Below are 26,215 nucleotides of genomic sequence, written 5' to 3' on the forward strand. Positions count from 1 at the left end.
AACAAGGGGAGTACCGGCACCTGGTACTGACTAACAAAGGGAGTACTGGCACCTGGTACTGACTAACAAGGGGAGTATTAGCACCCGGTACTGAATAACAAGGGGAGTACCAGCACCTGCTGCTGACTAACAAGGGGAGTACTGGCACCCACTACTGACTAACAAGGGGAGTACCGGCACCCGGTACTGAATAACAAGGGGAGTACCAGCACCCGCTACTGACTAACAAGGGGAGTACCGGCACCCGCTATTGACTAACAAGGGGAGTACTGGCACCCGCTATTGACTAACAAGGGGAGTATTGGCACCTGCTACTGACTAACAAGGGGAGTACTGGCACCTGGTACTGAATAACAAGGGGAGTACCAGCATCTGCTACTGACTAAAAAGGGGAGTACCGGCACCTGGTACTGACTAACAAGGGGAGTATTGGCACCTGGTACTGACTAACAAGGGGAGTACCAGCACCCGCTACTGACTAACAAAGGGAGTACTGGCACCTGGTACTGACTAACAAGGGGAGTACTGGAACCTGGTACTGAATAACAAGGAGAATACTGCACCTTTCAATGTCTAGTCGTACTGAATAACAGAAAAAACAATAATATCAGCACCAGTTTTCCCACTTCAAGAACTGGTGGCTATTCCACAAAACATAAAAGATGGATGGATGATAATGCAGTTTACACAAATAACAAAATTGAATTACAAAATTTGTAGAGGAGATACAAAAATGTTTTATTTACCAGTGCAGTTTGCTAAAAGTCTGTGTGCCCATCCATCATCCATCCGTCCATACGTCCATCCATCCATCCATCCATCCGTCCATACGTGTTTTAAAGCAATCATTGTATTTCACAAGAAAAAAAAAGAAAGAAAAAAAATATATATATATCTCAAAAGATAAAGCAAAAATTTCTTTTTTAACCCCTAAATACATGTTTAAAGCCTAACACAGAAAGCGGTGCATGAATATTTAACGGGGAAGCGTTAGACATGTATATAACTGGCACAGAATATAACTCATTTTTAATATTTAAAACCAAAATATTGTAATATGTAGCACTTTGCGCTGCGGAAAACGTGGTTTAAGAAACGCATAGCCGACGGGCTGCGCCGCTGCGGGACGCCGCCGCTTTAAGGAAATGCACTTGCAGCCATTTTCTGCTCTTTGTGTCAAAGGAGGCTGGCGGACGGTCATTATAAAAGCCGAGCATCAGTGTGAAGTTAAAGAAAAGGGGCGATCGCAGCACCGGTGTGTCCGTCGGCAGCCGCTTTGACGGGCATGCGAGTTGGAGGTACGTAAAACGGCGTTAATTGTCAATGTTAGACATTTACGGTCGGGCAGGGAGGGGTGCACGGAGTGATGATAGCGAGAAGCTGCCTGTACTGTTCCTCTTAACATGATGCACCATCAATTGATCTGATAACGGATAAAACCATGATATACTGAACGTGCGTAGAGAAACGCGTTCAGTTGAACGTGTTTGGTTTTTCTCTTGGCATATGGGTATTTCTTCACGTAAAACCTTTCCTACTCTTGTTGATACATGTATATATATGGTGCATATATTTGTGACAGATATTAGGGTGGATTCGCACACGAGCATTTTGAATTGGGAGGGTTTGAATGCTGATTTCCTCAAGTCCACAGAGCAGGGTGTTAAAGCTATTTCCTTGGAGTATGCCGTAAAATACTGTATTTTTAAGATTTACACATGTATAGGGAATAACTATTTTACTTGGGCTGGTAATTCAGATGATCTAGCGCTGTCAGGTTAGATAGAAGTTTATGGTGCTGTATTTATGTACCCGCACCGCCAAGTACACGGGGCTTTCGGATTAGAGCTCCGAAGCCCTCTATCTTTACCGGGATCCCACATCTCCAGCCCGGGAACTCACTTTCCTTGCCAGGATCGCTGGTCTCTCTCTCCCAGGCGGCGAGCACAGGCCACCAAAGCGTGCTGTAATGGCGCAGGTGTCCCTTTACACTCCGACGACAACCTGGCGGTGCCTGTTGGAAAATATATACATGCAAGTCTGAGCAAAGATACAGAGGCGATTCACTGAGATCGGGCGATTGCCGCGGCTTATAGTGCCGTTTTATGGCTACGACAGCTTCAGTTTGATGAAACTGAATGTCGTTCATTGAATGGGTGCATCTACAGAATAGTGGGTATATCTCGACATTCACCGGATTGCGGCTAATCGCTTAAAGACGTGGTACTGAGGCTTGTTTGATAAGTAACAGTAAACTGCAAATGGGTCAGTTCCTTTAGATGGCGAGGAGCCGTCCAGTGCTGATTCACCATATTACTGGAGGTGAAGGCTTTCGTACAGGGCTGCATAAACTCGAAGGGAGTGACATTACCAAACAACTGCGTCTGCAAACATGCCATGTTTCTTAATTAGCTTCGCAGCTTGGATGCTCATTCAAACCGCTTATGGCTTTTTCGTTGCTTGTTATTTTGGACTGATGTTAATGCAGGGAGATCTGATGTGATCAGGTTCCATTTTATATTTATAATAGAGTAAATATGAGATCTGATGTTTTGATTGTCTGCAGCCTATGACAGTGCCATCTCACAAGCCAGACTCACTATAAATACAGTGTTTGTATGTGCGTTTCAGAAATTCCACTGGTGGAGCACGTGCACAGAATTTCCAGTGATTTCCTTTGATTTATATCTGCTAAATATCATACAGTAACCAATATTCTGTCCTGTCCAATGATAAGCTCTCCCCCTTTAGCCACACCTTCAGATGATGATCTTGCAGTTCTTGTTCTGTTTAAGAAACACAAATATGTTTTGTTGTAATAATAATCATGGAGAGGCTGCAGGGTGGAGATCTCGGTGATGCCCTGGATCCCCTCTTACAGCGTCCTCTTCTATGGTTGGCCCAACCCCTGTGAATCTCGTATCAGAAAGCTGAAAGTTAACTTGAACCACTTTTGCTTTGAAGAATCAAAAGTTTTAATAGTGTTTTTCTGTGGTACTTTGGAGAGCAGTCAGCATGTACAAATGGTCTGTGTAGCTGTGCAGGAAGCAGAGTGATGCTATAAAATCCGCATATCAGATGTAAAAATACCCTTGGCATGATGTCATGAATTTTGATAAACGCAGACCGTGGGGCCGTGTCATTTCGGCTTCTAGGCCCAGATACTAGAGCCCATTGTTGCTGTTTTAAATTGTCTTTTTGTCAAGTGGGGGGATGTCAGCGGTCCCCGTCGCCTGGGTAAAATCGAAAAACCGAGACAGTTAACTGCGCTTCAGCCTTGGAGCTTGAACGTGGGGGATTTGTGGTGGCCACACACTCGTCCGGGGAAGTTTAGCCTGGATCTATTAGTGTCTCCCCACCCCTTCTCTACTAGGGACCAATGGTGTCATGAAGCCAAAATGTGATCACAGCGTGGCTGTTGATGGTCTCTGGTTTAAACCACTTTAACTGAATCGTGGCCAAATTTCTGTGTAACGTTTACTGTCAACATTATGAGTTTATTGCTCATGGTTCAAATGCATTTCATCACAAGGTTCTTCCTGCTTTCTGAAGATCACGTGCCTGACTCTCAGATCATCAGGATTACATTACATGTGGTTCCCAAGCCAGCCTGCTCAGCATTTGGCCCTATGTCTACGCACCGGTTTCATTACACAGTGCTGTTCCATGGCCGAGTGATGGAGCTGTCATGGCGCGGTGATATTTTCGCTGAACTGTTGGTTACAAGGCAAGTGAAACTGATCAGAGAAAGCGATGTATTGCCTGTCATGAAAGCTGGGTTTTGGAGTGTTAGGGAATGTTTACACAAAGTAATCGATCATTGGTACCTTCAAGGAAGTAACTTAACGATGAGTTGGGGAGAAAATGGAAACAGTCATTACAAAATGGCCATGCAGGGCAGCGCATTACATATGAAATAATGAACGACTGGTGGGTGGAACTCTGTAGCTCGCTTGCTAATGTAGAGTAGAGTGAAGAACTTCTATATTAACTAAACAGTGCGTCTGGTTCTGGTTCTGGTTCTGGACCTGTCGGCGAAGTCATCCTCCCTGTGGTGCTTCTTCTGGTTACTCTTCCCTGAGACATCTACACATTTTGGGTGAGGTGTGACTCTCAGGGTGTCAGTATTTGCCCCGTTGGGGGTGTCCCCAGCCTTGTGCCCGGTGAAGGGCTGGCATCCCGTTGGGGGTGTCCCCAGCCTTGTGCCCAGTGAAGGGCTGGCATCCCGTTGGGGGTGTCCCCAGCCTTGTGCCTGGTGACAGGCTGGCATCCCGTTGGGGTTGTCCCCAGCCTTGTGCCCGGTGACAGGCTGGCATCCCGTTGGGGGTGTCCCCAGCCTTGTGCCCGGTGATGGGCTGGCATCCCGTTGGGGGTGTCCCCAGATCTGTGCCCGGTGATGGGCTGGCATTCCGTTGGGGGTGTCCCTGGCCTTGTGTCCGGTGAAGGGCTGGCATCCCCTTGGGGGTGTCCCCAGCCTTGTGCCCGGTGCTGCTAAGGAAATTTTCCTGTCACCTTGTAGTACTGTATTAAGTATGGATGGACGGAAGATAGAATAAACACTATATGTCATTGTGGAGTGATGACCTGGTTTGTGTCTGTTGCTGTTCATGGGTCATGTGTCTTGGCTGAGATGTGCTGTGTTTGGCTCGCCTATGTTGGGTCATGAGCTTCTTGACTAGTGTAATGGAAAGTGAGTATTTGTGTCACCCGGGTGTGGCAGTGTGACACATACAATTTGACAGGAAACCTCACCCTTTTGTTTTTATTCATATACTGCTGCTGTACAAATTTAAATATGTAAATACATGTAAGGACAGAAGTACTGCGACAGCTGGCCATTACACCCACAGGAACTTCTCTGACATCCCATCCTAAATCCACAGGCATCAGTGTGGAGCTGGTCCCCCCTGTGCAGCCATAACAGCTGCCACTCTTCTGAGAAGGCTTTCTGCAACATTTTGGAGCGTGTCTGTGGGAATCTTTGCCCATTCGTAAAGAAGAGCATTTCCGAGGTCAGGCACTGATGTGAAGGCCTGGCTCTCAATCTCCATTCTGGTTCATGTCAGTGGTATTCAGTGGAGTTGAAGTCAGGGCTCTGTGTGGTCCAGTCAAGTTCTTCCACACCTAATGATATCATTAAGCACAGTCATGCTGGAACAGAAAAGGGCCTTCCCCAATCTGTTCTCACAAAATTGGAAGCATAAAATTGTGCAAAATGTCTTCGTATGGTGAAGCATTTAGAGTTCCCTGCACTGGAAATAAGGAGCTTAACCCATCCCCTGAAAATCAATATCATACCATTATCCTATCTATCCATCCATTCATCCATTTTCTGAAACTGCTTGTCCTTATCCAGGGTCCCAGGGGGTCCGGAGCCTAATCAGGGGATTACGGTTACAAGGCAAGGAACAACCCAGGATGGGGCGCCAACCCATCGCTGGGCACACACACATACCATTTTCTCTCTCACACACACACCTATGGGCACTTTGGTACCATTATACCTCCTCCATCAGACTTCACTTGGCATAATGCAGTCAGGCAGGTAATGTTCTCCTGGCATCCGCCAAACCCAAACTCGTTGATCAGACAGTCCGTTGGAGAAGTGTGATTCATCATTCTTCAGAATGTGTTTCCACTGCTCCAGAGCCCAGTGGAGGCATGCTTTACACCACTGCATCCAACACTGGGCATCGTGCTTGATGATGTGAGGCTTGCATGCAGCTGCCCGGCCCTGGAAGCCCATTCCATGGAGCTCCTGGCACAAGGATTTCATGCTGGAGTTAATGCCAGAGGAAGTTACTGAGTCAACAAAGTGTTGGTCATTTTTACGCACTATGCACTTCTCAGCACTTGACGACCCCAATCTGCTACTTTACGTGATCTGCCACTTTGTGGTTCAGTTTATGTTGGTCCTAAATGCTTCCAATTCGCAGTAACACCACTTACAGTTGACTGTGGAATATCCAGCAGGAAATAAATTTTATGAACTGATTTATTATGCAAAGATGCCATCCTATGACCCCCTTGAATTCACTGAGCTCTTCAGAATGCCACAGTCTTTCACATATGTTTGTAAACCTTACTGTATGGTTAGGTCCTTGATTTTATGCTCCTGCGGCAATGTGTCTGAATTTAGGGGTGTGTTCCAATATTTTTGTCCATATAATGTAAGTCAATAATATAAGTAATCTAACTTTTTTTTCTGGTCAGGGTGAATCAGCAGAGTAAGATGGCAGTGTTTACTAACACCTGTGTTTATAAAATTTTCGGCTCTCATACTTGAATCTCAGTGACAGGTCAACAAGTTGGGGCATCTATCAAAGTGTCCTGGATGAGGACTGCTGACTCAGGCGGTCCTCGCTAATGTGATCGTGACAGCGGACTTACGTGGTTGTTATGGCAGCAGACAGGAAGCTGATATTCTCTCATCGCCATGGATACCACGGCTGCTCCAGCCCCCACGCTGTCTAACTTAAGCTGATTTTGCAGCCATGTCAAGTGCAGTGAGACGTATTCCAGCTGCCTGGGGGGGCTGAAAGTCCATGAAATTTGGCAAAAATGTGAGACGCTACAGGTGTTATGGCCGCGGAGCCGGTTTGCTTCTGGTGATTTGTTCTTGCTTTTTTTGGCCATTTGGAGAGCGATGTGTGGCAAACACAGTGTACAGGAAGGCCACTCGGGCCCGGAACTGTCTGTCGGCCAAATGTCATGTTCCCATGATCTGCAGTGTAGCAGCCGGTCACCTCACAAATTATTGTGACGTTTAATGTCGCTGTACATGTATGCTTTGTGAAAGTATGTCTTTTATAGGCGTATGTTTCATCCTGGATGTGTCGTGAGCTTCTTCAGAAAGGGATCCCTCCTCTACTGACAGGTTACACAAAGGCGCACTGACAGGAAAATAAAGCAGATGAATATTTCAAGACTGAGATGCTGCTAAAGTGAAATGAAAGGAAACACCCTTTGTGCAGAGGAAGTCAATCTGATAGCTGGTGCACTGACACATGGTCTACAGTCCCTTCTTGCGTCCCATGCTCCCCCCACCCCGCATCCTCCAGTGGCAGGCTTATGAAACTCAAGTGTTTTGGGGGTGGGGGGGCTTTAGTGGTTAGGAGCCAGGAGTGCTGAGGTGATCCGACCAGATAATATTGTCTGCAACCTATGACAGTCTCATTTCAGGGAAAGAGTTACAGTGCACTGTGCCGACAGCATGCACTGTACAGTTATTTATAGGTGAATCTTCAGTCACTGCTCATGGCCTGTCTGCTTCGCTGGGCCATGTTTTTGCTATTCTTGATTATGGATGCTGAATAGAGACCCACTGAAAGTGTGCTATGCATGTCTGCATCTGTGTGTGCTATGCATTGTCTGTGGGGACACTGTGCCATGTGACTGCTGGAACTTTGTTGCAGACTGATCTCTGGTGGTGTGACTGAAGCAGTGTTGCCATGACGACCCACGTGACTCTGGAGGATGCCCTGTCCAATGTGGACCTGCTGGAGGAGCTTCCGCTCCCAGACCAGCAGCCCTGCATCGAGCCCCCGCCGTCTTCCATCATGTACCAGGTATGTCTCCCCACCATGTGAGGGCCTTAGACGTGCTTTTTCATGAAGGTCCTTGTTAACTGACCTGTCTTCTGGAAGGTGTTTGGCTTATGGGGATGGAGCAGTGAGCACAGGTCAAGCACAGTGTTAGGAAGACATCAGTATTTTCATTATTTGATTCAAGGCAAAGTCATGACAGGACTACAGCAGCAAATTTATGCACAGGAAATCCTTTCGTTGGAGCACTTATCCTCTGTAGTTGGCGTTGGGAATAGTTAATTCATTGATTAGCAGTGTTTTGGTGACCTTCCAGTTTTCGTTTGATGAACTGTAACTAAGAGGTATCTTCTTTGTGCGGGTGAAGGACCTCAAGCAGAACCTCCCGTAAAATCTGTTATCGACGTTAATGTGTGACGGGAAGGTAAACGTTTTGCAATTGATGTGGACTGTGCTTGTTAAAATATGTGGGTGAGGGTGACTGGTCAGCACTGCAAAGTAGACAATGGGACACAGAGATTTGGTAGCGAGTTGTATTTCTCCATTTCAGTATTCTACAGTGAAACTGTGGCTAAACACGAATGCCATATAAATGCAAAGCAGTGAACTCGGTTTACAGACTAAAGACAAACTAACATGAGACTGTAACATGGGAGTTAGAAAGGCAGAGTGGGCCTCATCCCTGTAACCAGATAAGAAAGGAAGTAAACATTAGGGAGAATGTTCTGGACCTGGGTGAGGGGCTCCATTTACTCACTTTTTGCAACCATTTTTAGAGACAGTTTAATTTGAAAATACTCTGTTGCTAAAACCATAAGCCAGTTGTTAGTCTAGAAATTGCCTGTTGCTAAACCCCAAGGTGTAATGTGTAATAACTCTGGTTTAAGTGGGTATTATATGTTTAATCACACAACTGTGGAGGGAAAGTACATATATTCATTCAGCCATTGCTTAATTAATTATACTTTATTTACCACCTGGAATTAACCTATGTTATGAATAAAACCCGACTTATGTACCGTTTACTGATAATTAAAACCGGAGCTGCATACCATTGAGTTTAGGCTGATTAAACCTAAATGTGAAGCAAAACTGACATCCAGTGTGGTTGTTAAGCTCATTTATCTTTAAACATCCTGTTTCTGTTTTAACGAAATATGTAAATAATATAACTGCTTCATGTAACCTTTGTTGTAAAAGCCCAGGGACGGATTACGGACTGGGCCAGCGGGACCGCTGCCCAGGGGCCCTTGGGGTGCCCCTAGCCCAAAACAATTTGCAACGCTTATCAACAATGTATTTTCGTTTGTCTATTTTAGAGGGCCTACATTCTTTGATCCTCTGCCTACAAGGGCTCCTGACCCTATAGGGAGGGCGTTTAGCTGCCAAGGGCCCTTGAATTGTGGTGGTTGTGGTGGGGGGCCCTCGCGAACGTTTTGCCCAGGGGCCCACACAACCCATAATCCGTCCCTGTAAAAGCCGAAATGTTTAAAGAGAATATATGCGGTGTTGTATAAGCATTTCGTTATTTAAACGTTTAGACAATATTTATACCATGTTATAATCGGAACCATATTCAATGACCAAAATCCTATTTGAATTTGAATCGATAAAATCTAAATGATACCCAACCCCATTGGTGTGTGATTATAGCGGAGAGACTGTCATCATAACAGTGCGGGTTGGGGACGATTCTGCCCAGGATGTCTGTCATCTGTGTCCGGTCCATAAATACTCTCTCTTGGCCTTTTTGCGACAATGAAACAGACTTTGTATTTTAAAATAGCACCATTTCTCATAATGATTTTTTTTCTATAGGGCGGCATGGTGGTGCAGTGGTTAGCACTGCTGCCTCACACCTCTGGGACCCGGGTTCGAGTCTCCGCCTGGGTCACATGTGTGTGGAGTTTGCATGTTCTCCCCATGTTGTCGTGGGGTTTCCTCCGGGTACTCCGGTTTCCCCCCACATTCCAAAAACATGCTGAGGCTAATTGGCGTCGCTGAATTGCCCATAGGTGTGCATGTGAGAGTGACTGGTGTGTGAGTGTGCCCTGCGATGGGCTGGCCCCCCATCCTGGGTTGTTCCCTGCCTCGTGCCCATTGCTTCCGGGATAGGCTCCGGACCCCCCGCGACCCAATAGGATAAGCGGTTTGGAAAATGGATGGATGGATGGATGGATTTTTTTTCTCTCTAGCGCACTACTTTACTCTTTTTCCGTTAAAATGACAAATCATTGTTACTTCCCCTAATTGCATGTCTCTTACCAAAGCATTCATAAGAATCACAGTAAAGATGGAAAAAAATATGAATGGGTTGCACATGTCGATTTAAGTGGCGCTTCTAAAATGTCGTGCAGAAAAAATGTATAGAATAAAAGTAAAACAGAGGCTGAAGTAGAAATAAGGATATACAAAAAATAAACTAGAAAAATGTGGATATATAAATAAAGGCTTATATAAAAAGGTAGGACAAACAGATGCCGAACGGGGGGATTTTTCGTACGTGGAATAATCGTTTAGCCGGATGTAATTGTAGCCCTAATGTTAGTTAATTTGGATCTTCAGGGAAATACCTTTATCTTCAAGCTTTTCTGCATTTTGTTGCCACCTAGCGGATACTATAATATTGCAGCCCTACCTAAGCATTACTACACTGGTTTCCTTACCCATCCACCAGTTGCTGTGCAAGTTGATTGTAAAAGTACTGGATACATTTACGCAGTAGAGAGCAGGATTTGGGGGGGGGGGGTTGCCTGGCATGCTTTGCTGTTTAAATAACAACATGATATTTTTTCTTCTTCACTTTACAGGCTAACTTTGATACTAACTTTGAGGACAGAAATGCCTTTGTCACGGGGATCGCTCGGTACATCGAACAGGCCACAGTCCACTCGAGCATGGTGAGGATGCTACTTCCCAGGGCCTAGAAGGTTCTAAGTGGTTTCTTTCCGTGCCGTTGTTTGCAGCCTCAAGTAAACAAAGCCTGTTATTAAATGTGAGAAATTTTATGTAAAAAATATTAAAAGCTAGAACATACAAAATCATACAAGACAAACAAGCAGTGGGGCTACTGAACCAGGTCCTCTCTCTGTGGCACCCAAAATTATTTTAACAAAGAAATAATTCACTTAAGGAAATGCCATTCTAAGTAATAGGAATTATGTTTGTTCATAGGTCTGAACGGATAATGAAATTCATGGACATTTTGAAACTTAAATAGATTATAGGATACAGTACATGTTAAAAAAACTTTTAATTAGTGCTTTTTGGAAATATTCTCATCACCAGCATGCACAGAATAAGTGATATGGAAGGTATATTGGTGATATCGGTAATTTGGGCCTGTCGCGTAATCGGGGGCCCATCGCGTAATCGGGGGCCCATCACATAATTGGGGGCCTGTCGCGTAATCGGGGGCCTTCCTATGCCAGGTTTTGTCCGATTGGTCCAAACAGCATCCTACTGTTTATTCATCCACAGTGCAGCTGGACAGAGAGTAGGTCTGAGGAAATATAGACCCTCCAACAGAGAGGGTCTTGGTATTTTGTGTGGGATTCTTTCATTGTTAGCCTAGGGGGAATACGCTACCTAAAAGCGTGGACTCTCATTGGTCAGTTCCGGCAGCATCTGTTCAGCACGCTCACTGAATGAATATGGGATGAAAAATGATGATCGAACCTGACTGTATATATGCAGAGCAGCCCAGTCCCCTCCACGAGCTTGGTAACTCTGTGATCCTCTCTGCCTGTTACATAGAACGAGATGCTTGAGGAAGGCCATGAGTATGCTGTCATGCTTTATACCTGGAGAAGCTGCTCCAGAGCCATTCCACAGGTAAGCATACGCACACACAGAGGCACACACATACACACACATACACACACATACGCACACATACGCACACATACACACACACATACGCACACATACACACACACATGCACATATACACACATGCACAAATTCATGCACACATATACATAAACCCATATACATATTCACACACATACATACACAAATATCCTCAGTATGGGGACAACACTCCTGTCCAGCAACCCCCTGAAGAGATAAATAGTGTGGTAGCCTATGTACAATTACTGTAGGATGCAGTAAATTAAGGCTACTTCTAACACGAAAATCATGTGCTGTGCATAGGGTACAGAACTTAACAGCACCCGACTGTGTCTTGCAGGTGAAGTGCAATGAGCAACCCAACCGAGTAGAGATATATGAGAAGACCGTAGAGGTCCTAGAGCCGGAGGTCACTAAACTCATGAAGTTCATGTACTTCCAGGTGAGAAGTAGGTCCAAAAGGCATTGAGTTATCTGCATGGCTTGGTGTCTCCACAGTCTCCATCCCCTTACATTGGGCTGTATGAATGTTATTCACGTTCATATTGCTGATGATGACTATCAAAGTGAATCTGTGGGAGGGGTGGGAGTTAAAATGGGCTTGTGGTCCCCAGCGGAAGGCCATCGAGCGCTTCTGCAGCGAGGTCAAGCGGCTGTGCCATGCAGAGCGAAGGAAGGACTTTGTGTCCGAGGCGTACCTTCTCACGCTCGGAAAGTTCATCAACATGTTCGCCGTGCTGGACGAGCTGAAGAACATGAAGTGCAGCGTAAAGAATGACCATTCGGCCTACAAGAGGTGGGCTCTACGACCGGCGTCGAGTATAGAAATATTCTCGAAGGGAGGTGAACAGGAGTGATTGCGTTTCGTTTCAGAGGTCTTCATGGTTCCTTCTTGCCCTCTGCCTGTCCACAGGGCTGCCCAGTTCCTGAGAAAGATGGCGGATCCGCAGTCCATTCAGGAGTCCCAGAATCTCTCCATGTTCCTGGCCAACCACAACAGGATAACTCAGGCATGCTAGCCTACATTAAGATTAAGATTAAGAAATGTATTGTCATATGCATGGTAAACATGCTACATGCTGAACAAACACACAAATGCTTTTATCAATATTGTAAAAAATGTAAACATAGTCAAGTTGAGTCAGTGTCTGTCTGTCTGTCTACCGTATGTGTGTGAGACATGGTTGTTCATGTGATGGGGATTATGCCTCCTTGCAGTGTCTCCACCAGCAGCTCGAAGTAATACCAGGCTACGAGGAACTCTTGGCTGACATCATCAACATCAGTGTAGACTACTATGAGAATAAGATGTACCTCACACCTAGTGAGAAGCACATGCTGCTGAAGGTGACCACCCTTTTCCCCTCTTTTACAAGCTTACTCTCAGATGCTTATGGTGCCCCTGGGGGTTATGACTGACTTTGCCCTGTCTCAGGTCATGGGCTTCGGCCTCTACCTGATGGATGGGAACGTCAGCAACATCTACAAGCTGGATGCCAAGAAAAGAATAAACCTGAGCAAGATTGACAAGTTCTTTAAGGTTAGGCCTTTTGTTTTAGGGTCAGAATCTCATAGTGAAAGAAAACTGCTCAGACTTTCATCTAGAACAGACAAGACCAAAGTTCTGTGTTTACATTCCAGTGTTATACTTCCGGGCTTCTATCATGGGTCCCCTGTTGAGTTTGGTCTGACTCTTCTGCCTCTTCAGCAGCTTCAAGTTGTCCCCCTTTTCGGGGACATGCAGATTGAGCTGTCCCGGTACATCGAGACCAGTGCCCACTATGAGGAGAACAAGTCCAGGTTAGTGTCCAGGAAATGGGAAAGATAACAATTGAAACTTTATTGATCCCTGTGAGGAAATTGTCTTTACCCCTCCCCCAACTTGCTCTCTGTATGTGAGAGCAAGCTGGCCGTGAAGGGCAGCCACCTGTTGCAGCACCCAGGGATCTGGGCGTTATAGGCCTTGCTTAAGGAGCTACAGACGTGTTGAAGCCAGATTCAAACCGGCGACCTTCTGATCACAGGCCCAGAGGCTTAGCCCAGTGAGCCACATGCTGCCCCTAATAACAGAAGAATGTCGGTTTTACACAAAAAAAGAGAGAAGCCTCTCAAATGCAGACCTTCCCATCTTTCCCAGGTGGACATGCACTCAGAGCAGCATCAGTCCCCAGTATAACCTGTGTGAGCAGATGGTCCACATCAGAGAGGACCACATCCGATTCATCTCAGAGCTAGCCCGCTACAGCAACAGTGAGGTGGTGACCGGGTCAGGCCTTGACAGCCAGAAGTCAGATGAGGAGTACAAGGAGCTCTTTGACCTGGCACTCAGGGGCCTACAGCTACTGTCCAAGTGGAGCACCCACGTCATGGAGGTGGTAGGTATACAAGTTCCCTACTTACTTTCCGTGAAGGCCCATGGATGGTCTGAGAAAGGTATCTGCTTTGTCCCTCATACCTTGAAAATTGTGCTCTTTAACCAACGGTGACAGGTTAATACTCAGTAGTGTGTGATGACCTGTATGGTCAGCTTGATGGCTTTCCCTGAAAAACACAATACCTGCACTGTACAGTACCGTTCATATATGTGCAGTGGCACTCGAATCTGTACTCGAGGTCTCATTGGGTGAAGACTTGACATTGGGTGAAGACTTGATGTCATGAAAGAGAATTTAGATTTCGATATGTTTGGAAGCTCATGACATGACAATTCATGTTCATGTTGTGTCTTTGGAGGAGCCTGGATTTATGGATGGATGGATGCTGAAGTTTAATGTACAATAAAATGAGTATCTCTGTTTTACCCCTCAGTACTCTTGGAAACTAGTACATCCCACTGACAAGTTTTGCAACAAGGACTGCCCTGGGACGGCGGAGGAGTATGAGAGAGCCACACGCTATAACTACACCAGCGAGGAGAAGTTCGCCCTGGTAGAAGTCATCGCCATGATCAAGGGTCTGCAGGTCTTGATGGGCCGAATGGAGAGCGTGTTCAACCAGGCTATCCGGATTAGCATCTATGCTGCGCTGCAAGACTTTGCTCAGGTGATCTTGAGGGAGCCGCTGCGGCAGGCAGTGCGGAAGAAGAAGAACGTCCTGATCAGGTAGGTGGAGGAGGATGATGGAGCACTGTATCTGTTAGGGGTCTGATGAAGGACCATTACATACACTAACAATGTTGATCTTCCTATTGTAAATGTAGAAATTTCTGTATGTGCTATTCCTTAGTTTTCCATTGTTAGCATAATACACATACCTTCTCATACCTCTGTCCTAGTGTCCTCCAGGCAATTCGGAAGACCATATGTGACTGGGAGGGGGCAAGGGAGCCGCCCAACGACCCCTGTCTACGAGGGGAGAAGGACCCCAAGGGGGGCTTTGACATCAAAGTGCCCCGGCGAGCTGTGGGACCCTCCAGCACCCAGGTCAGGGGATGGGCCCTGGGTCATTTCTGGGAAAGTGACGTGGTTTTCTGGTGCCCATGTGTGACATGTGCCTCTCTCGCCTGTGTGCCATGCAGCTGTACATGGTGCGCACTATGCTGGAGTCCCTGATCGCAGACAAGAGTGGCTCCAAGAAGACGCTCCGCAGCAGCCTGGACGGCCCCATAGTCATGGCCATCGAGGACTTCCACAAGCAGTCTTTCTTCTTCACCCACCTGCTCAACTTCAGTGGTATGGCAGGAGGACCACGTGGGGACTTTCCTACCATAAGCGACCTCAGACGGTAGTGACCCCCCTCTGTGTCTGTCTCGGCAGAGACCCTACAGCAGTGCTGTGATCTCTCCCAGCTCTGGTTCCGTGAGTTCTTCCTGGAACTGACCATGGGCCGTAGGATCCAGTTCCCCATCGAGATGTCCATGCCCTGGATCCTCACAGACCACATCCTGGAGACCAAGGAGCCTTCCATGATGGAGTGAGTCTTTGCAAGTAATAATGTAGACCTATTCTACAGGGCATGGATGGATGTCCAGCGTGTTTCTCAGTGGGTGAGGCTGCTGTGTCCGTGCTCTGTGATGTCATCGTTGAGCCATTGAACAAGGCCTTGAACGGTTTCATTACTTTAGATAAAAGCATCTGCTAAATAAATAAAAGTAAAACTGAGCTGCGATTTTACATTGCGCTGGTCATGTTCTCCAGGTATGTACTGTACCCGCTGGATCTGTACAATGACAGCGGTTACTACGCTCTGACAAAGTTCAAGAAACAGTTTCTGTATGATGAAATTGAAGCTGAGGTAAGTGTCGATACTTAGATTGAACTTGGTTGTTCTCCTCAATGACACATAATGTATGAGTTTTAGGTCATTGGTGATGTGCTGGTGCTTAACCCTAATATGAAATACTACTGATCATCTCCACCACTGTTTCGTTATTGGGATTTGACTATGTTGGCCTAATTATCGCTATTTCGTTACAGGTGAATCTGTGTTTTGACCAATTTGTGTACAAGCTAGCAGATCAAATTTTTGCCTACTACAAAGCGATGGCCGGAAGGTAAGGCACCAGCCCGTGTAACTCATGACGACTACCAAAGAAAACCAGCTGGACGGCTCTGGTGTCAGTGGTGTCTGCTTGTCCCCCTCAGTGTTCTGCTAGATAAACGTTTCCGAGCAGAGTGCAAGAACTACGGCGTGATCATTCCGTATCCACCCTCCAACCGCTACGAGACGCTGCTCAAGCAGAGGCATGTGCAGGTGAGCGCTCTCACACTGCTGACGGAGAGATGCCAGTGATAAATATATCACCTCACCTCTATCTGTACATATTGTAGATACATCCTACTTCGATTTCCTCCCCATTTCCATGTCACGGTTCTGATCCGGGACCCTGTGTTTCTCCTCCAGCTTCTGGGCCGCTCCATTGACCTGAACCGACTCATTACCCAGAGGATCTCAGCTGCTATGTACAAGTCACTGGACCAGGCCATCAGCCGCTTCGAAAGCGAGGACCTCACCTCTATAGTGGTGAGCATGTGACCACCCAAATGTAATGACATGTGCACAGAGTTGGGCATTTCAGGTCTGGTTGGTAGAAAGAAAATCTTGGTCTGGATTTGTAGCTTCTGGACCTGAAATGTCCTATTCCATGTGCAATTTTATTCCGCTACACAAAGGCCATGTGAAGTGTCTTTTAAAGATGGTCTAAAGCGGTTGCAGGTTTTAGGTAAGGTGAAACATCAACAGGACTTCCATAAGATCCACAAAATGGTTCAAGCCACTCTTGCTCTGGGAGATATACACACGCAGCCTGTCAGAAGTGTAAATGCACTGCTGCTTCTTGATAGCAGGTTTTCTTCCCTCCTGTATCCTGTATCTGTTCAACTCTCTCCCACCTTCACAGGAGCTGGAGTGGTTGATGGAGGTGAACCGACTGACACATCGGCTCCTGTCCAAACACATGACCCTGGACAGTTTTGACGCTATGTTTCGTGAGGCCAATCACAACGTCTCTGCTCCCTATGGCCGGATAACACTTCACGTCTTTTGGGAACTCAACTTCGACTTCCTGCCCAACTACTGCTACAATGGGTCTACCAACAGGTGCGTCCATCAGTGTGCGTGTTGCCTAATCTACCAATGATCCATCCATCTTCTAACCCCTTATCCTGGTCAGGGAACAGGCGGTGTGTCGCTCTGCCTATGATCGGAGGGTTGCTGGTTCAAACCTCATGGTCGGCAGTTTTTTCAGTGTTGGGCCCTTGAGCAGCGTCCCTTACGGTACCTGCTTCAGAGACTCGCTTTCTCAGTTGTATGTTGTTTTGGATTTTTTAATCATCCGCTAAATAAATGAAAATGTGAATATAAAATGTGAGAGTAAGAGGGGGTCTGCAGTCTGTCTCAGGTTAGGTTGGATATTCCCTTCATGGAATGCCAGTCCTTCGCATGATATTTCAAATTCTGTCCCAGATTCGTTCGGACAGCCATTCCCTTCACCCAAGAGCCACAGAGGGACAAACCAGCCAACGTCCAGCCATACTATCTGTACGGGTCCAAGGTGCGTTGGCCTTATGAAAATGTTAGGCCTGTGATGAGTTGTCAAAATGCTTCTATCACCGCGCATTCATCCAACCACACGTTTCATTATAAATGGCACGTTAACATAAAGTTTCCATAGCTCAGTATTCCAGAAGAATTCATATTTTTCTTCTCTTTAGGTGCAAAATGTGTACTTACTCCTCAATACATGAACCTGTTGACTGACTTGCCAGGAACTGATGGCTCTTGTGTTCCCTTTTCACAGCCACTGAACATTGCTTACACCCACATCTACAGCTCCTACAGGAACTTTGTTGGCCCTCCTCACTTCAAGACCATCTGCCGCCTCCTTGGTTACCAGGGCATCGCCGTGGTAATGGAGGAACTGTTGAAGATTGTGAAGAGCCTGGTATGTGCTTTGGCATGTTGCATCTCTGCCCCGCCAGTGCATGGATGCTGATACCAGACTGGTGTTACAGTATATAGGAAAACCTTGCATGTCTCTTTCTCTGTGAAAACCTTCTTCCCTCATCTCCCAGCTGCAGGGCACCATTCTGCAGTACGTGAAAACTTTGATTGAGGTCATGCCCAAGATCTGCCGGCTTCCTCGCCACGAGTACGGCTCCCCTGGTAAGGCTGTTCGCCACATTTCCTCAGCCTGTCCATCTGTCTGTGTTTCCTTTTGTCATGCTGGGGATTGACTTCACCCAGTCAGACTGAGTGGGAAGAGATGGAGGTCACAGCTGATGAGAAGTCGGCCTCTTTTTTTGAGCATGCCGGGAGTGATGAAAGCTTACCTGGTGACATATCTACGCAGGCATCCTGGAGTTCTTCCACCACCAGCTGAAGGACATCATCGAGTACGCCGAGCTGAAGACGGACGTGTTCCAGAGCCTCAGGGAGGTTGGGAATGCCATCCTGTTCTGTTTGCTGATTGAGCAAGCTCTGGTGAGACATCTGCTTGGCTTTACCCCTCCTTCACTGCTCCGTTCATCTCCGAGCACAGAACCCTGCCTACAAAGGCCATTTTCCCCGACCTCCCCTCCCCCCTGTCTGCCATGAACCTCAGTGAAGATCTCCTCTGATTGCTTTTGGGTCTCATGCCCCAGTTCACCTCATATCCAGTGCCCATGGCAGCTTCTGCCTCTAGGTGGCATGTTCCTTCCTAAGTCATGCTCTCCATTTCCTTCTTTCACTCTTTCATGTCCCACCAGTCTGATCATGCTGCTTAAATGATATTAATTCCCCACCCACTAAGTCAACGTTTGATCTCCCTATATCATAGATGACACAATACTAATAAGATTATCTCTATAGTCTGGTATTTTTAGAGGTAACATATGATAATGTATTCACATGGAGTCCCATCTGTTATTATCATATTGTCAGTTTACCTAAAGTTTTCACTTGTGCGATGACTGACACAAGCTTGCAGGAGAATTGGAGGTGTTGCGTCATCGTTTCTGTGTGAGAATCGGAGTTTAAAGGTTTGTCCTGAAACATGATCTCTTTCTCGTTACATGCTGCCAACTGCTAAAGGTGGTAAGAAAACAGGACATTTCTGTAGAAACAGGAGCAAAACATGATCGCCTTGAACTAATTTCAGTTGCTGGTTCCTGGATCATTTTTTCACAGCTGTCTTTAAGGGCTGCCATGGAAACAAGGAAAGTCTTTGGCCTCTTGACAAAAATGTTGATTTGCACGATCCACGAATGTTTGCCCCAGTAATGAGATTTTTACCTGATCTCATAGCATTTAAATGAAGAAGACAATATGATGACATTCCTTCGGACGTGGAAAATGGATGTTCTTTGTTTCCATGGCGCTAAGGACCATGCTAACCTGACTTAGCATCAATGTGCTGAAGCGTTTTGCTGACATGTTTTGTTCTTTTGTGATCTTTTAATTTATTTACGCAAAACGCCTCTTTCCCCTGCTTTTAGTGATATGCAGATATTTGTGTGTGTGTGTGTGTGTGTGTGTGTGTGTGTGTGTGAGTGTGTGTGTGTGTTCTGCCCATTTGTTTGCATGGTGAGCCTCCCTCAGCTGCCGCCATGCGAGTGTCTGCACGTGCTCTATGTGCTGAGCTCTGACTGTCTTCTTGGGAGAACCGTTCCCCCAAGATAATAAAGATCCATAATTCATAATTAATCCATAATTAAAAATGATTATAATTCAGTTTTATAAAAATCTGTGAACATTATCAATGAACTAAAAATGCTAAAAGTCTTGTATTTTTTTGGTTACTTGTGGTTATGGTTAGGGCTGGGGGGGGGTTAAGGTCGTCATGTTGGGGTTAGAGTTTTGACCATAGAAATGAATGAAGAGTCCCCACAAAAATATAATTACAAATCTGTGTGTGTGTGTGTGTGTGTGTGCATGCGTGCGTGTAACTGGTACCTGCTGGAAGCCCTTTGTGACTTTTCACCTCCAATATTTGGGGGTTAAAAATATACATGTTTTGTACGCTTTTAAAAAGTACTATTCGGTCCTCTAGACCTTCGGAGCAGAATATCATTTCAATAACTTATATGGGAAATTAATACTAAAAGCTGGATCTGTGTGTTCAGAGAAGTGACTGAGGCTTTACATTCCATGTTTTATAACCCAGATTGAAGCAGAATGTTTGTATAGCCGGAAGTGAATATGAATTCGGAGTGACATGAAGTGGCAGGGTTTTCCAGACAGGTCCAATTACATCCTGGCACCGTGGGTGTGTGATAGAGTGACCTCTCACAGAGGTTCCTGTCACTGCTGTCAGCTTATACTCTCCCCTTGTTGTCTGAACAAGTCCCAGGAAGAAGTGTGTGACTTACTGCACGCCGCGCCCTTTCAGAACATCCTGCCCAGGGTCTACATTAAAGGTATCGTTTGTATGCATTATTTTTTATTGTGATGTTTCGATTAAGGGCATAGGTTTGATTTCAACATCAGTAGGAACCAATTCAGCCCTGAACCTTCCACCGCCTCCGCAAACACACACAGTACTCCCACAATATTGGTAGGGACATGACCCCACCATCCATACCCTAGTTGATGCCCTTACTTGTATGTCCTGGAAGCTCCGGATTTTGCTCTCTGCTGATTATGGCTGGTAATCGTGTAACGATTCAGAAACAGACCAAAACCGCAATACAGTCATTCACAGTCTGGTGTTGTAGTTCAAGCTGGATAATAGCCGTGAGGTTCCGGACCCCTGGGCACATTCAGGTGGGGACATGTAGCTATCCAGTGGAGGATATGATTGGCAGTCGTGTTGTAGACAAAAGGCAGACAACTTGGCATGTTTAAAAAAAAATTCCTCAGCTGCAGCACTTCGCATATCTGAAGACGTCCCAACACTGACCTCAGCGCACGAAGCATAAACAAAACCCCGAACCCCCCTCCTACCCCCCCCCAAAAAAAAAAAACAAGGTATGAATTGAGCTGTTGCTGGAAACTAGAGGTCAGAAGCAAAGCGTGGATTTGGAGAGAATCTTTGCATCTCTGGTGGCCACTGCGTCTCTGGCCCCCCAGCATCGATCCATCCTGAACTCTTCTCATCTCTGCGCAGAGGGGGAGCGTCTGGAGGTGAGGATGAAGAGGCTGGAGGCAAAATACGCCCCCCTTCATTTGGTACCTCTGATCGAGAGGCTGGGAACCCCACAGGTCAGTCTCGCTGCCTTCATTAGTGTGTCCACGTTGTTAATTATTACACAGGAACCAAGCCCTCGTCAAAGACCCTGAACTGGTAGCTTGTTTTCCCCCCCAATACCCCTTGTTTTATGCTAACAGGACCCCCCCCCCCCCCCCACCCCACTGCACTTGCAGAACGGACCCTTGTGACCCAGGCTGTTTGGGTTTGCTGGGGGGTTATGCGTTGCCTGCAGTGCCGCCTCACCCCTCCAGGGTGGTGGGTGTGCATCCCGCCCCCACAGTGCATCTGTGGGGTTTACATGTTCCTGCCATGTTGCCTGTTCCCCCCCACATGTGTTTTGGATAGGCGACCTCTCCAGATTCCCTGTAGCATGTGAGCATGTTGTCTGGGGTGTCCCCAGCTACCTGCCATGCGCTGCTGGGGCTGGGCCGACTCCAGGCTTCCTGTGAGGTTCTCAGGGTAATGGCTTTAAGATGGATGGATGGTGGCTCATTTGGTGTCCTTGTTGTCCTCTGCACTATTTCAGCTTGGCAGTTAACAACAAAAGGACCTAATAATTGCAGAGATTTGTGGCTGATGCCCCCCCCCCCCCCCCAATCACATGTCCCGGCACACTTCCCTAATAATGTATCACTTTCAGCTGATCTTCCTGAAAAGCAGAAAATCCTCTTCCTGTCATAAACCCAACATCCTCTCTATGAAACTTGTTCCGTCTGGTAATGTCACACGATGGGGAGGGGGGGCCGGGAGCTGCCCGTATTCCGTAAATCCGCTGCGTTTATCTCCAGCTGCTCTCTACGGATCCACGTACGCATTTCTGACGTTTTTCTCTCTTGCTGAGAAACCAGAAGATCAGCTGCTTCACCTTCTGTGATTAGCATGGAGCCTCGCAGTTTTTTTGTGTCCACAGAATTATTGACGCATTATTATTATTACTATGTTATTATTGTTGTTGTTATAATAATAAAAATGAATATTATTGTTGTTTTGTTGCTGTTGTTTTCATCCAACCGTCAGTCTTCTCGACCTCTTGTTCTGGTCACGGTCACAAGGCATTATTATTATTATTATTATTAATATTGCTGTTGCTGCCTCTCCCCCAGCAAATCGCCATCGCCCGCGAGGGGGACCTGCTCACCAAAGAACGCCTGTGCTGTGGCCTCTCCATGTTCGAGGTGATCCTGACCCGCGTGCGCAGCTACCTTCAAGACGCCGTGTGGCGCGGCCCGCCCCCCACCAACGGCGTCATGCACGTGGACGAGTGTGTCGAGTTCCACCGCCTCTGGAGCGCCATGCAGTTCGTCTACTGCATCCCCGTGGGCACCAACGAATTCACTGCCGAGTGGGTGTCCTGCCGCACACGCACCTCCACCCTGGCGGCTCCCTGGTGCCCTTGTCGGTCACACGGCCATGTTTTGCGTCCCCACAGGCAGTGTTTTGGGGACGGGCTGAATTGGGCCGGCTGCTCCCTCGTGGTGCTGCTTGGACAACAGCGGCGCTTTGATCTCTTCGACTTCTGCTACCACCTGCTGAAGGTGCAGCGGCAGGACGGCAAGGATGAGATCATCAAGAACGTGGTGGGTGCAGTCAGCCTCCACCTAACCTTCCAAGGTTGATAGCCTTGTGGCACAGAAAACAGCGGCTTTTTGGTTCCAAGTTCAGATCCTTAACCACTGCTCCACCTACTGGCCCCATATAGGTATTGAAAAATCAGACAAAGTAGTTAATTTGCAAATCATCCAAACAGGTAGTCTCGCATTCACTCTCAGACTAACCCTAAACCATCTGTGCCATTGGGTAGTCAGTGGAGTCTGTCTGCCTGCGTAATGGAATTTGCACAGATATGATGTGACCAGTTTTAAGCTGGTTATTTGAGTGAAGCATACGTGTGTAGAAAAGTCTGATGCTATTGGGATATATAAGATTTCGGAGCTAGAAACAGAACTGGAACAGGACTGTTCAAATATTGTGGTTAATCTTATTTGTCTGGTTTCTCTATGTGTAATACAGTAGAGTGCTTATAAATCCATTCATCCAGCCATTTTACATTACCACTTACAAGAAGGAGTGAGGAGGAGTATGGAGGCAATGTCTGTAATTACAGAAAACTAGTCAGGGGAACTCCCCAGACTGGATACCACCGCCTCAAAGGGTACATGCACGCACATACAAGCAGTCACAGGCTGAAGGTAATTTAGAAACAGCAGGTTATCTGGCTGGATATCTGTGGACAGCGCAGTATCCATGTGAAGTCCACAGGACCCAGGAAGGGGACCGAACATCAGGGCTGTCTTCTATATATATTTCACGAATGTACAAAACATGTAACGAGGACAGAATCAGCTCTACAGTTCTGGGGGAATTTGACCAGTGCTGCCCAATATAGCAATAATTGATCATTTATGGGATTTTGCTTTTGTCAGTCCGGTTCAGGATAAGCCAGTGATAGCTGTGTGAGTTTCTCATGGTTTAATAAGTGTAACATCTAGGTCTGTGCTATGCCAGCCATCTTTCAGAAAATCTCTTTCAGCTCAGCGATGACAGAATGTTGCCCTTTTTCAGCCTGGCTCTCTTTCTGTACCCTCCACTTAATCTACAACATTTTTAAGTGTTTTTCTTGAAACTTTAACCAAACAAACTAAAGGTTTTTTTTTTTTTTTAACAGTTGCTGTAGCTGAGTCTTTTTACTAACTTATTTTGTTTTTATGTCAGGTAAATGCTTATCTTTTATTAGATTTCTTTGAGCTGTCCACTCTACTTTCAAATCTGTGACTTGTGCAGAAGGAAAATAGCATGATAGCATGTTACTGAGCCAGTTGATGTGTTTGTGATTATGGTCAGTTGAAGGCATGGGAACAGGAGCAGCAAACATGGCTTTTCTCTTTTCTCTCTCTCTCCAGCCCCTGAAGAAGATGGCAGACCGCATCAGAAAGTACCAGATTCTGAACAACGAGATTTTTGCCATCCTCAACAAGTACATGAAGGCTGTTGAGACAGACAGTTCGACAGTGGAGCATGTCCGCTGTTTCCAGCCCCCTATACACCAATCCCTGGCTACCACCTGTTAAGCCCCACCCCCTTCCCAGCCCTGAGCTTCCCCGCCCATCATTGCACTGGATCAGAACATTCTGTCTGCCCGGTTTCAGAGGTTTTGGCGCTTTTCTGTTTTGGAGGGGTTGATGCAGGCTGGCATCCCTGTCCTTAAGTGAGAAGTCCAGTCTTGTGTTCTTCAGGGAATGGGGAATGGTCCATTTTGTGACCATGCAAAAAATGGGTAAAAATGGTTTACACCTTTGCATATACAACCAAACATGAGCTGAAAAAACCCCATGAGCCGATTAATGGAATTTTCCAAAAAAAACAAAAAAAAAACAGATTAGATTATAAGAGTAAGAAAGCTAATTTTAAAATATATGGATTGATTTGGTTGCTTAATATATTTTTTGGTCATGTTGCAGACACTGGATTACATTTGTGTGTTGGCTTGTTTAAAATGACTTTTTTTGTAAATATGAAAAGTGTTTTTTATGGTTTTACAGAGCATAAGTGGGACATTAAGAAACTAAATGAATTTCTCGCAGCGCTTACAGTTGAGTGTGATGAGCCGCCTGCACTGCTCACCAGTGTCCTCTTTCGTTTAGCTGAAACTTTCGGCTCAACAGAATATTGTACTTGAGTAATTCAGATGACGTCCCTTATCAGAGACCTGAAATAACATGTGAGGTTACAAAACTAAAGATTATATACAAAAATGATATATTGTATCATTTAAGCAAGTTATCCAGTGATTATATAGAGATCCCCCCCCCACGCCTCTCTCGCCACTCCAGCTGTTACACCCCCTGATTTCTCTCTCTGACCAGCCTCCCCCCTCGCTTTAAACTCCAGGCTGTATTTGTTTTTATTCTTCTACCGATAGAAGCAACATGCATTTTCTTTGGAATGACACAACTGGGACGTAAATGTAATATTTTATTTCATGAAAGCAACTGGTACATATATAATAAATCCAGTAATCAATATGTATGCTTACAAAAAAGAAAATAATAGATGTTATTTATATTTACTGTATTTGCAATAGAGATTTCTTTTGTAAAAAATACATTAAATCTGATTTAAAATATCTATGAAATGGAAGAAATATGAAATGATAGAAAGGAGAAACTGAAAGTGTATTTCCGGTCTGCCGCTTTAAATTATTCAATTTTTTTGGATTTCTTGTGATTGTAATTGCTGTTGTAAATTTCACAGGAATTTTCCTAAGAGCATCAACATATTTCTTTCTCAATATAGTTTGTTTACTGTACATCCACTGTGCCCTATATTCTGGTTTGTGCAAGAACTGTCATTCTTTTCTAGACAAGCCCTTAACTTTGCTCGTAAACAGTTTTTATATGTTTTTATGGTGGCAAAATATTGTCAATGTTAAGCCTCTCATTTCCGAGAGAGCTTCCCGACAGATAAAAATGTACTCACATATCAGTAATAAAATACACAGAAATATCTGGTATTAGCTGCTGAGCACATTAGATATAAATTAATTGAACTAAAGAATGATTAGTGGAACCATTCTGTCCATTTCACGGAGTATTATGCAGATAATTTGCTTTACTTATTTTTTTAAATTGAAAGGTATGTCAGTATTAAGCATTTATTGTTTACTTTGGCGGTGTTACCAAAACACGTGGATATTTTTAATATAACGTTCCAAAGAAACTATAGTTTATATATATGCTTCAACAAGCTGACAGGAATTGAAATGAAATGCATGGCAGCTGTTGTGAAATTATTTTTTTCCCTCCTAATTTTACCTATTTTGTTAGTGGTAATTAGAAATATGTACTGTTTTTACAGTGATTTTTCCAAAGTATTTTTTCCATCTTTCCTTAGATTATTTATTAAAATTAGTAATACTTCTGTTCCTAAAAAGCACTATTGTTACTTAAAGAAACAGAAAGTGATACAAATAAAAATATATAATAATAACTTTGAAGAACTTAGCATGACAGGTGCAATCTGTTGTCCTGACACTGTTTGTGACATAGTTTTGTTCATGATATTGTACACAAGTCATAATGTTTAAAAATAACAACTGATCCAGTGAGGGAGTTTAAATATTGTATTTTAAATAAAAAAAAAAACAATGAAGACTTTTTGAGGGTTATTTTTAATTATTATTTCAAATATCCACTCCGGTTTCCCCCCACAG

General features: G+C 45.4%; 1 protein-coding gene across 3 annotated transcripts; it reads left to right on the forward strand.

Moving 5' to 3' along the window:
- The first annotated feature begins 1,081 nt into the window (after window positions 1-1,081).
- Window positions 1,082-26,154, forward strand: cyfip2 (cytoplasmic FMR1 interacting protein 2). Of its 3 annotated transcripts, none has more exons than XM_049029088.1 (29): window positions 1,082-1,298; window positions 7,416-7,568; window positions 10,355-10,444; window positions 11,301-11,378; window positions 11,737-11,838; window positions 12,011-12,192; window positions 12,310-12,406; window positions 12,615-12,743; window positions 12,832-12,936; window positions 13,108-13,196; window positions 13,534-13,771; window positions 14,205-14,497; window positions 14,671-14,818; window positions 14,914-15,067; window positions 15,152-15,308; window positions 15,533-15,629; window positions 15,812-15,888; window positions 15,980-16,088; window positions 16,239-16,358; window positions 16,735-16,934; window positions 17,301-17,388; window positions 17,635-17,778; window positions 17,909-17,999; window positions 18,187-18,317; window positions 20,161-20,233; window positions 20,923-21,017; window positions 22,110-22,348; window positions 22,436-22,583; window positions 23,907-26,154. In XM_049029088.1, exons 2-29 carry the CDS (start codon window positions 7,452-7,454, stop codon window positions 24,072-24,074), a joined length of 3,759 nt encoding a protein of 1,252 aa, XP_048885045.1. In that variant the 5' UTR covers window positions 1,082-1,298; window positions 7,416-7,451; the 3' UTR covers window positions 24,075-26,154. The 3 variants fall into 3 exon arrangements, with proteins under 3 accessions (XP_048885045.1, XP_048885044.1, XP_048885046.1); XM_049029087.1 differs by having other exon boundaries at window positions 1,083-1,298; window positions 13,105-13,196; XM_049029089.1 differs by lacking the exons at window positions 20,161-20,233; window positions 20,923-21,017; window positions 22,110-22,348; window positions 22,436-22,583; window positions 23,907-26,154 and adding an exon at window positions 18,909-20,021 and having other exon boundaries at window positions 1,083-1,298; window positions 13,105-13,196.
- Window positions 26,155-26,215: the final 61 nt, after the last annotated feature.

Source organism: Brienomyrus brachyistius, chromosome 10 (assembly GCF_023856365.1).
Source record: "Brienomyrus brachyistius isolate T26 chromosome 10, BBRACH_0.4, whole genome shotgun sequence".
NCBI classification, from domain to species: Eukaryota; Metazoa; Chordata; class Actinopteri; order Osteoglossiformes; family Mormyridae; genus Brienomyrus; species Brienomyrus brachyistius.

Bases quoted from the DNA above. Each gene is read 5' to 3' on its own strand.
- cyfip2 (XM_049029087.1), top strand. From the start codon at position 7,452: ATGACGACCCACGTGACTCTGGAGGATGCCCTGTCCAATGTGGACCTG. The intron at 13,772-14,204 runs GTAGGTATACAA...TTTACCCCTCAG, and splicing joins GCACCCACGTCATGGAGGTG to TACTCTTGGAAACTAGTACA. The intron at 20,234-20,922 runs GTATCGTTTGTA...ATCTCTGCGCAG, and splicing joins GCCCAGGGTCTACATTAAAG to AGGGGGAGCGTCTGGAGGTG.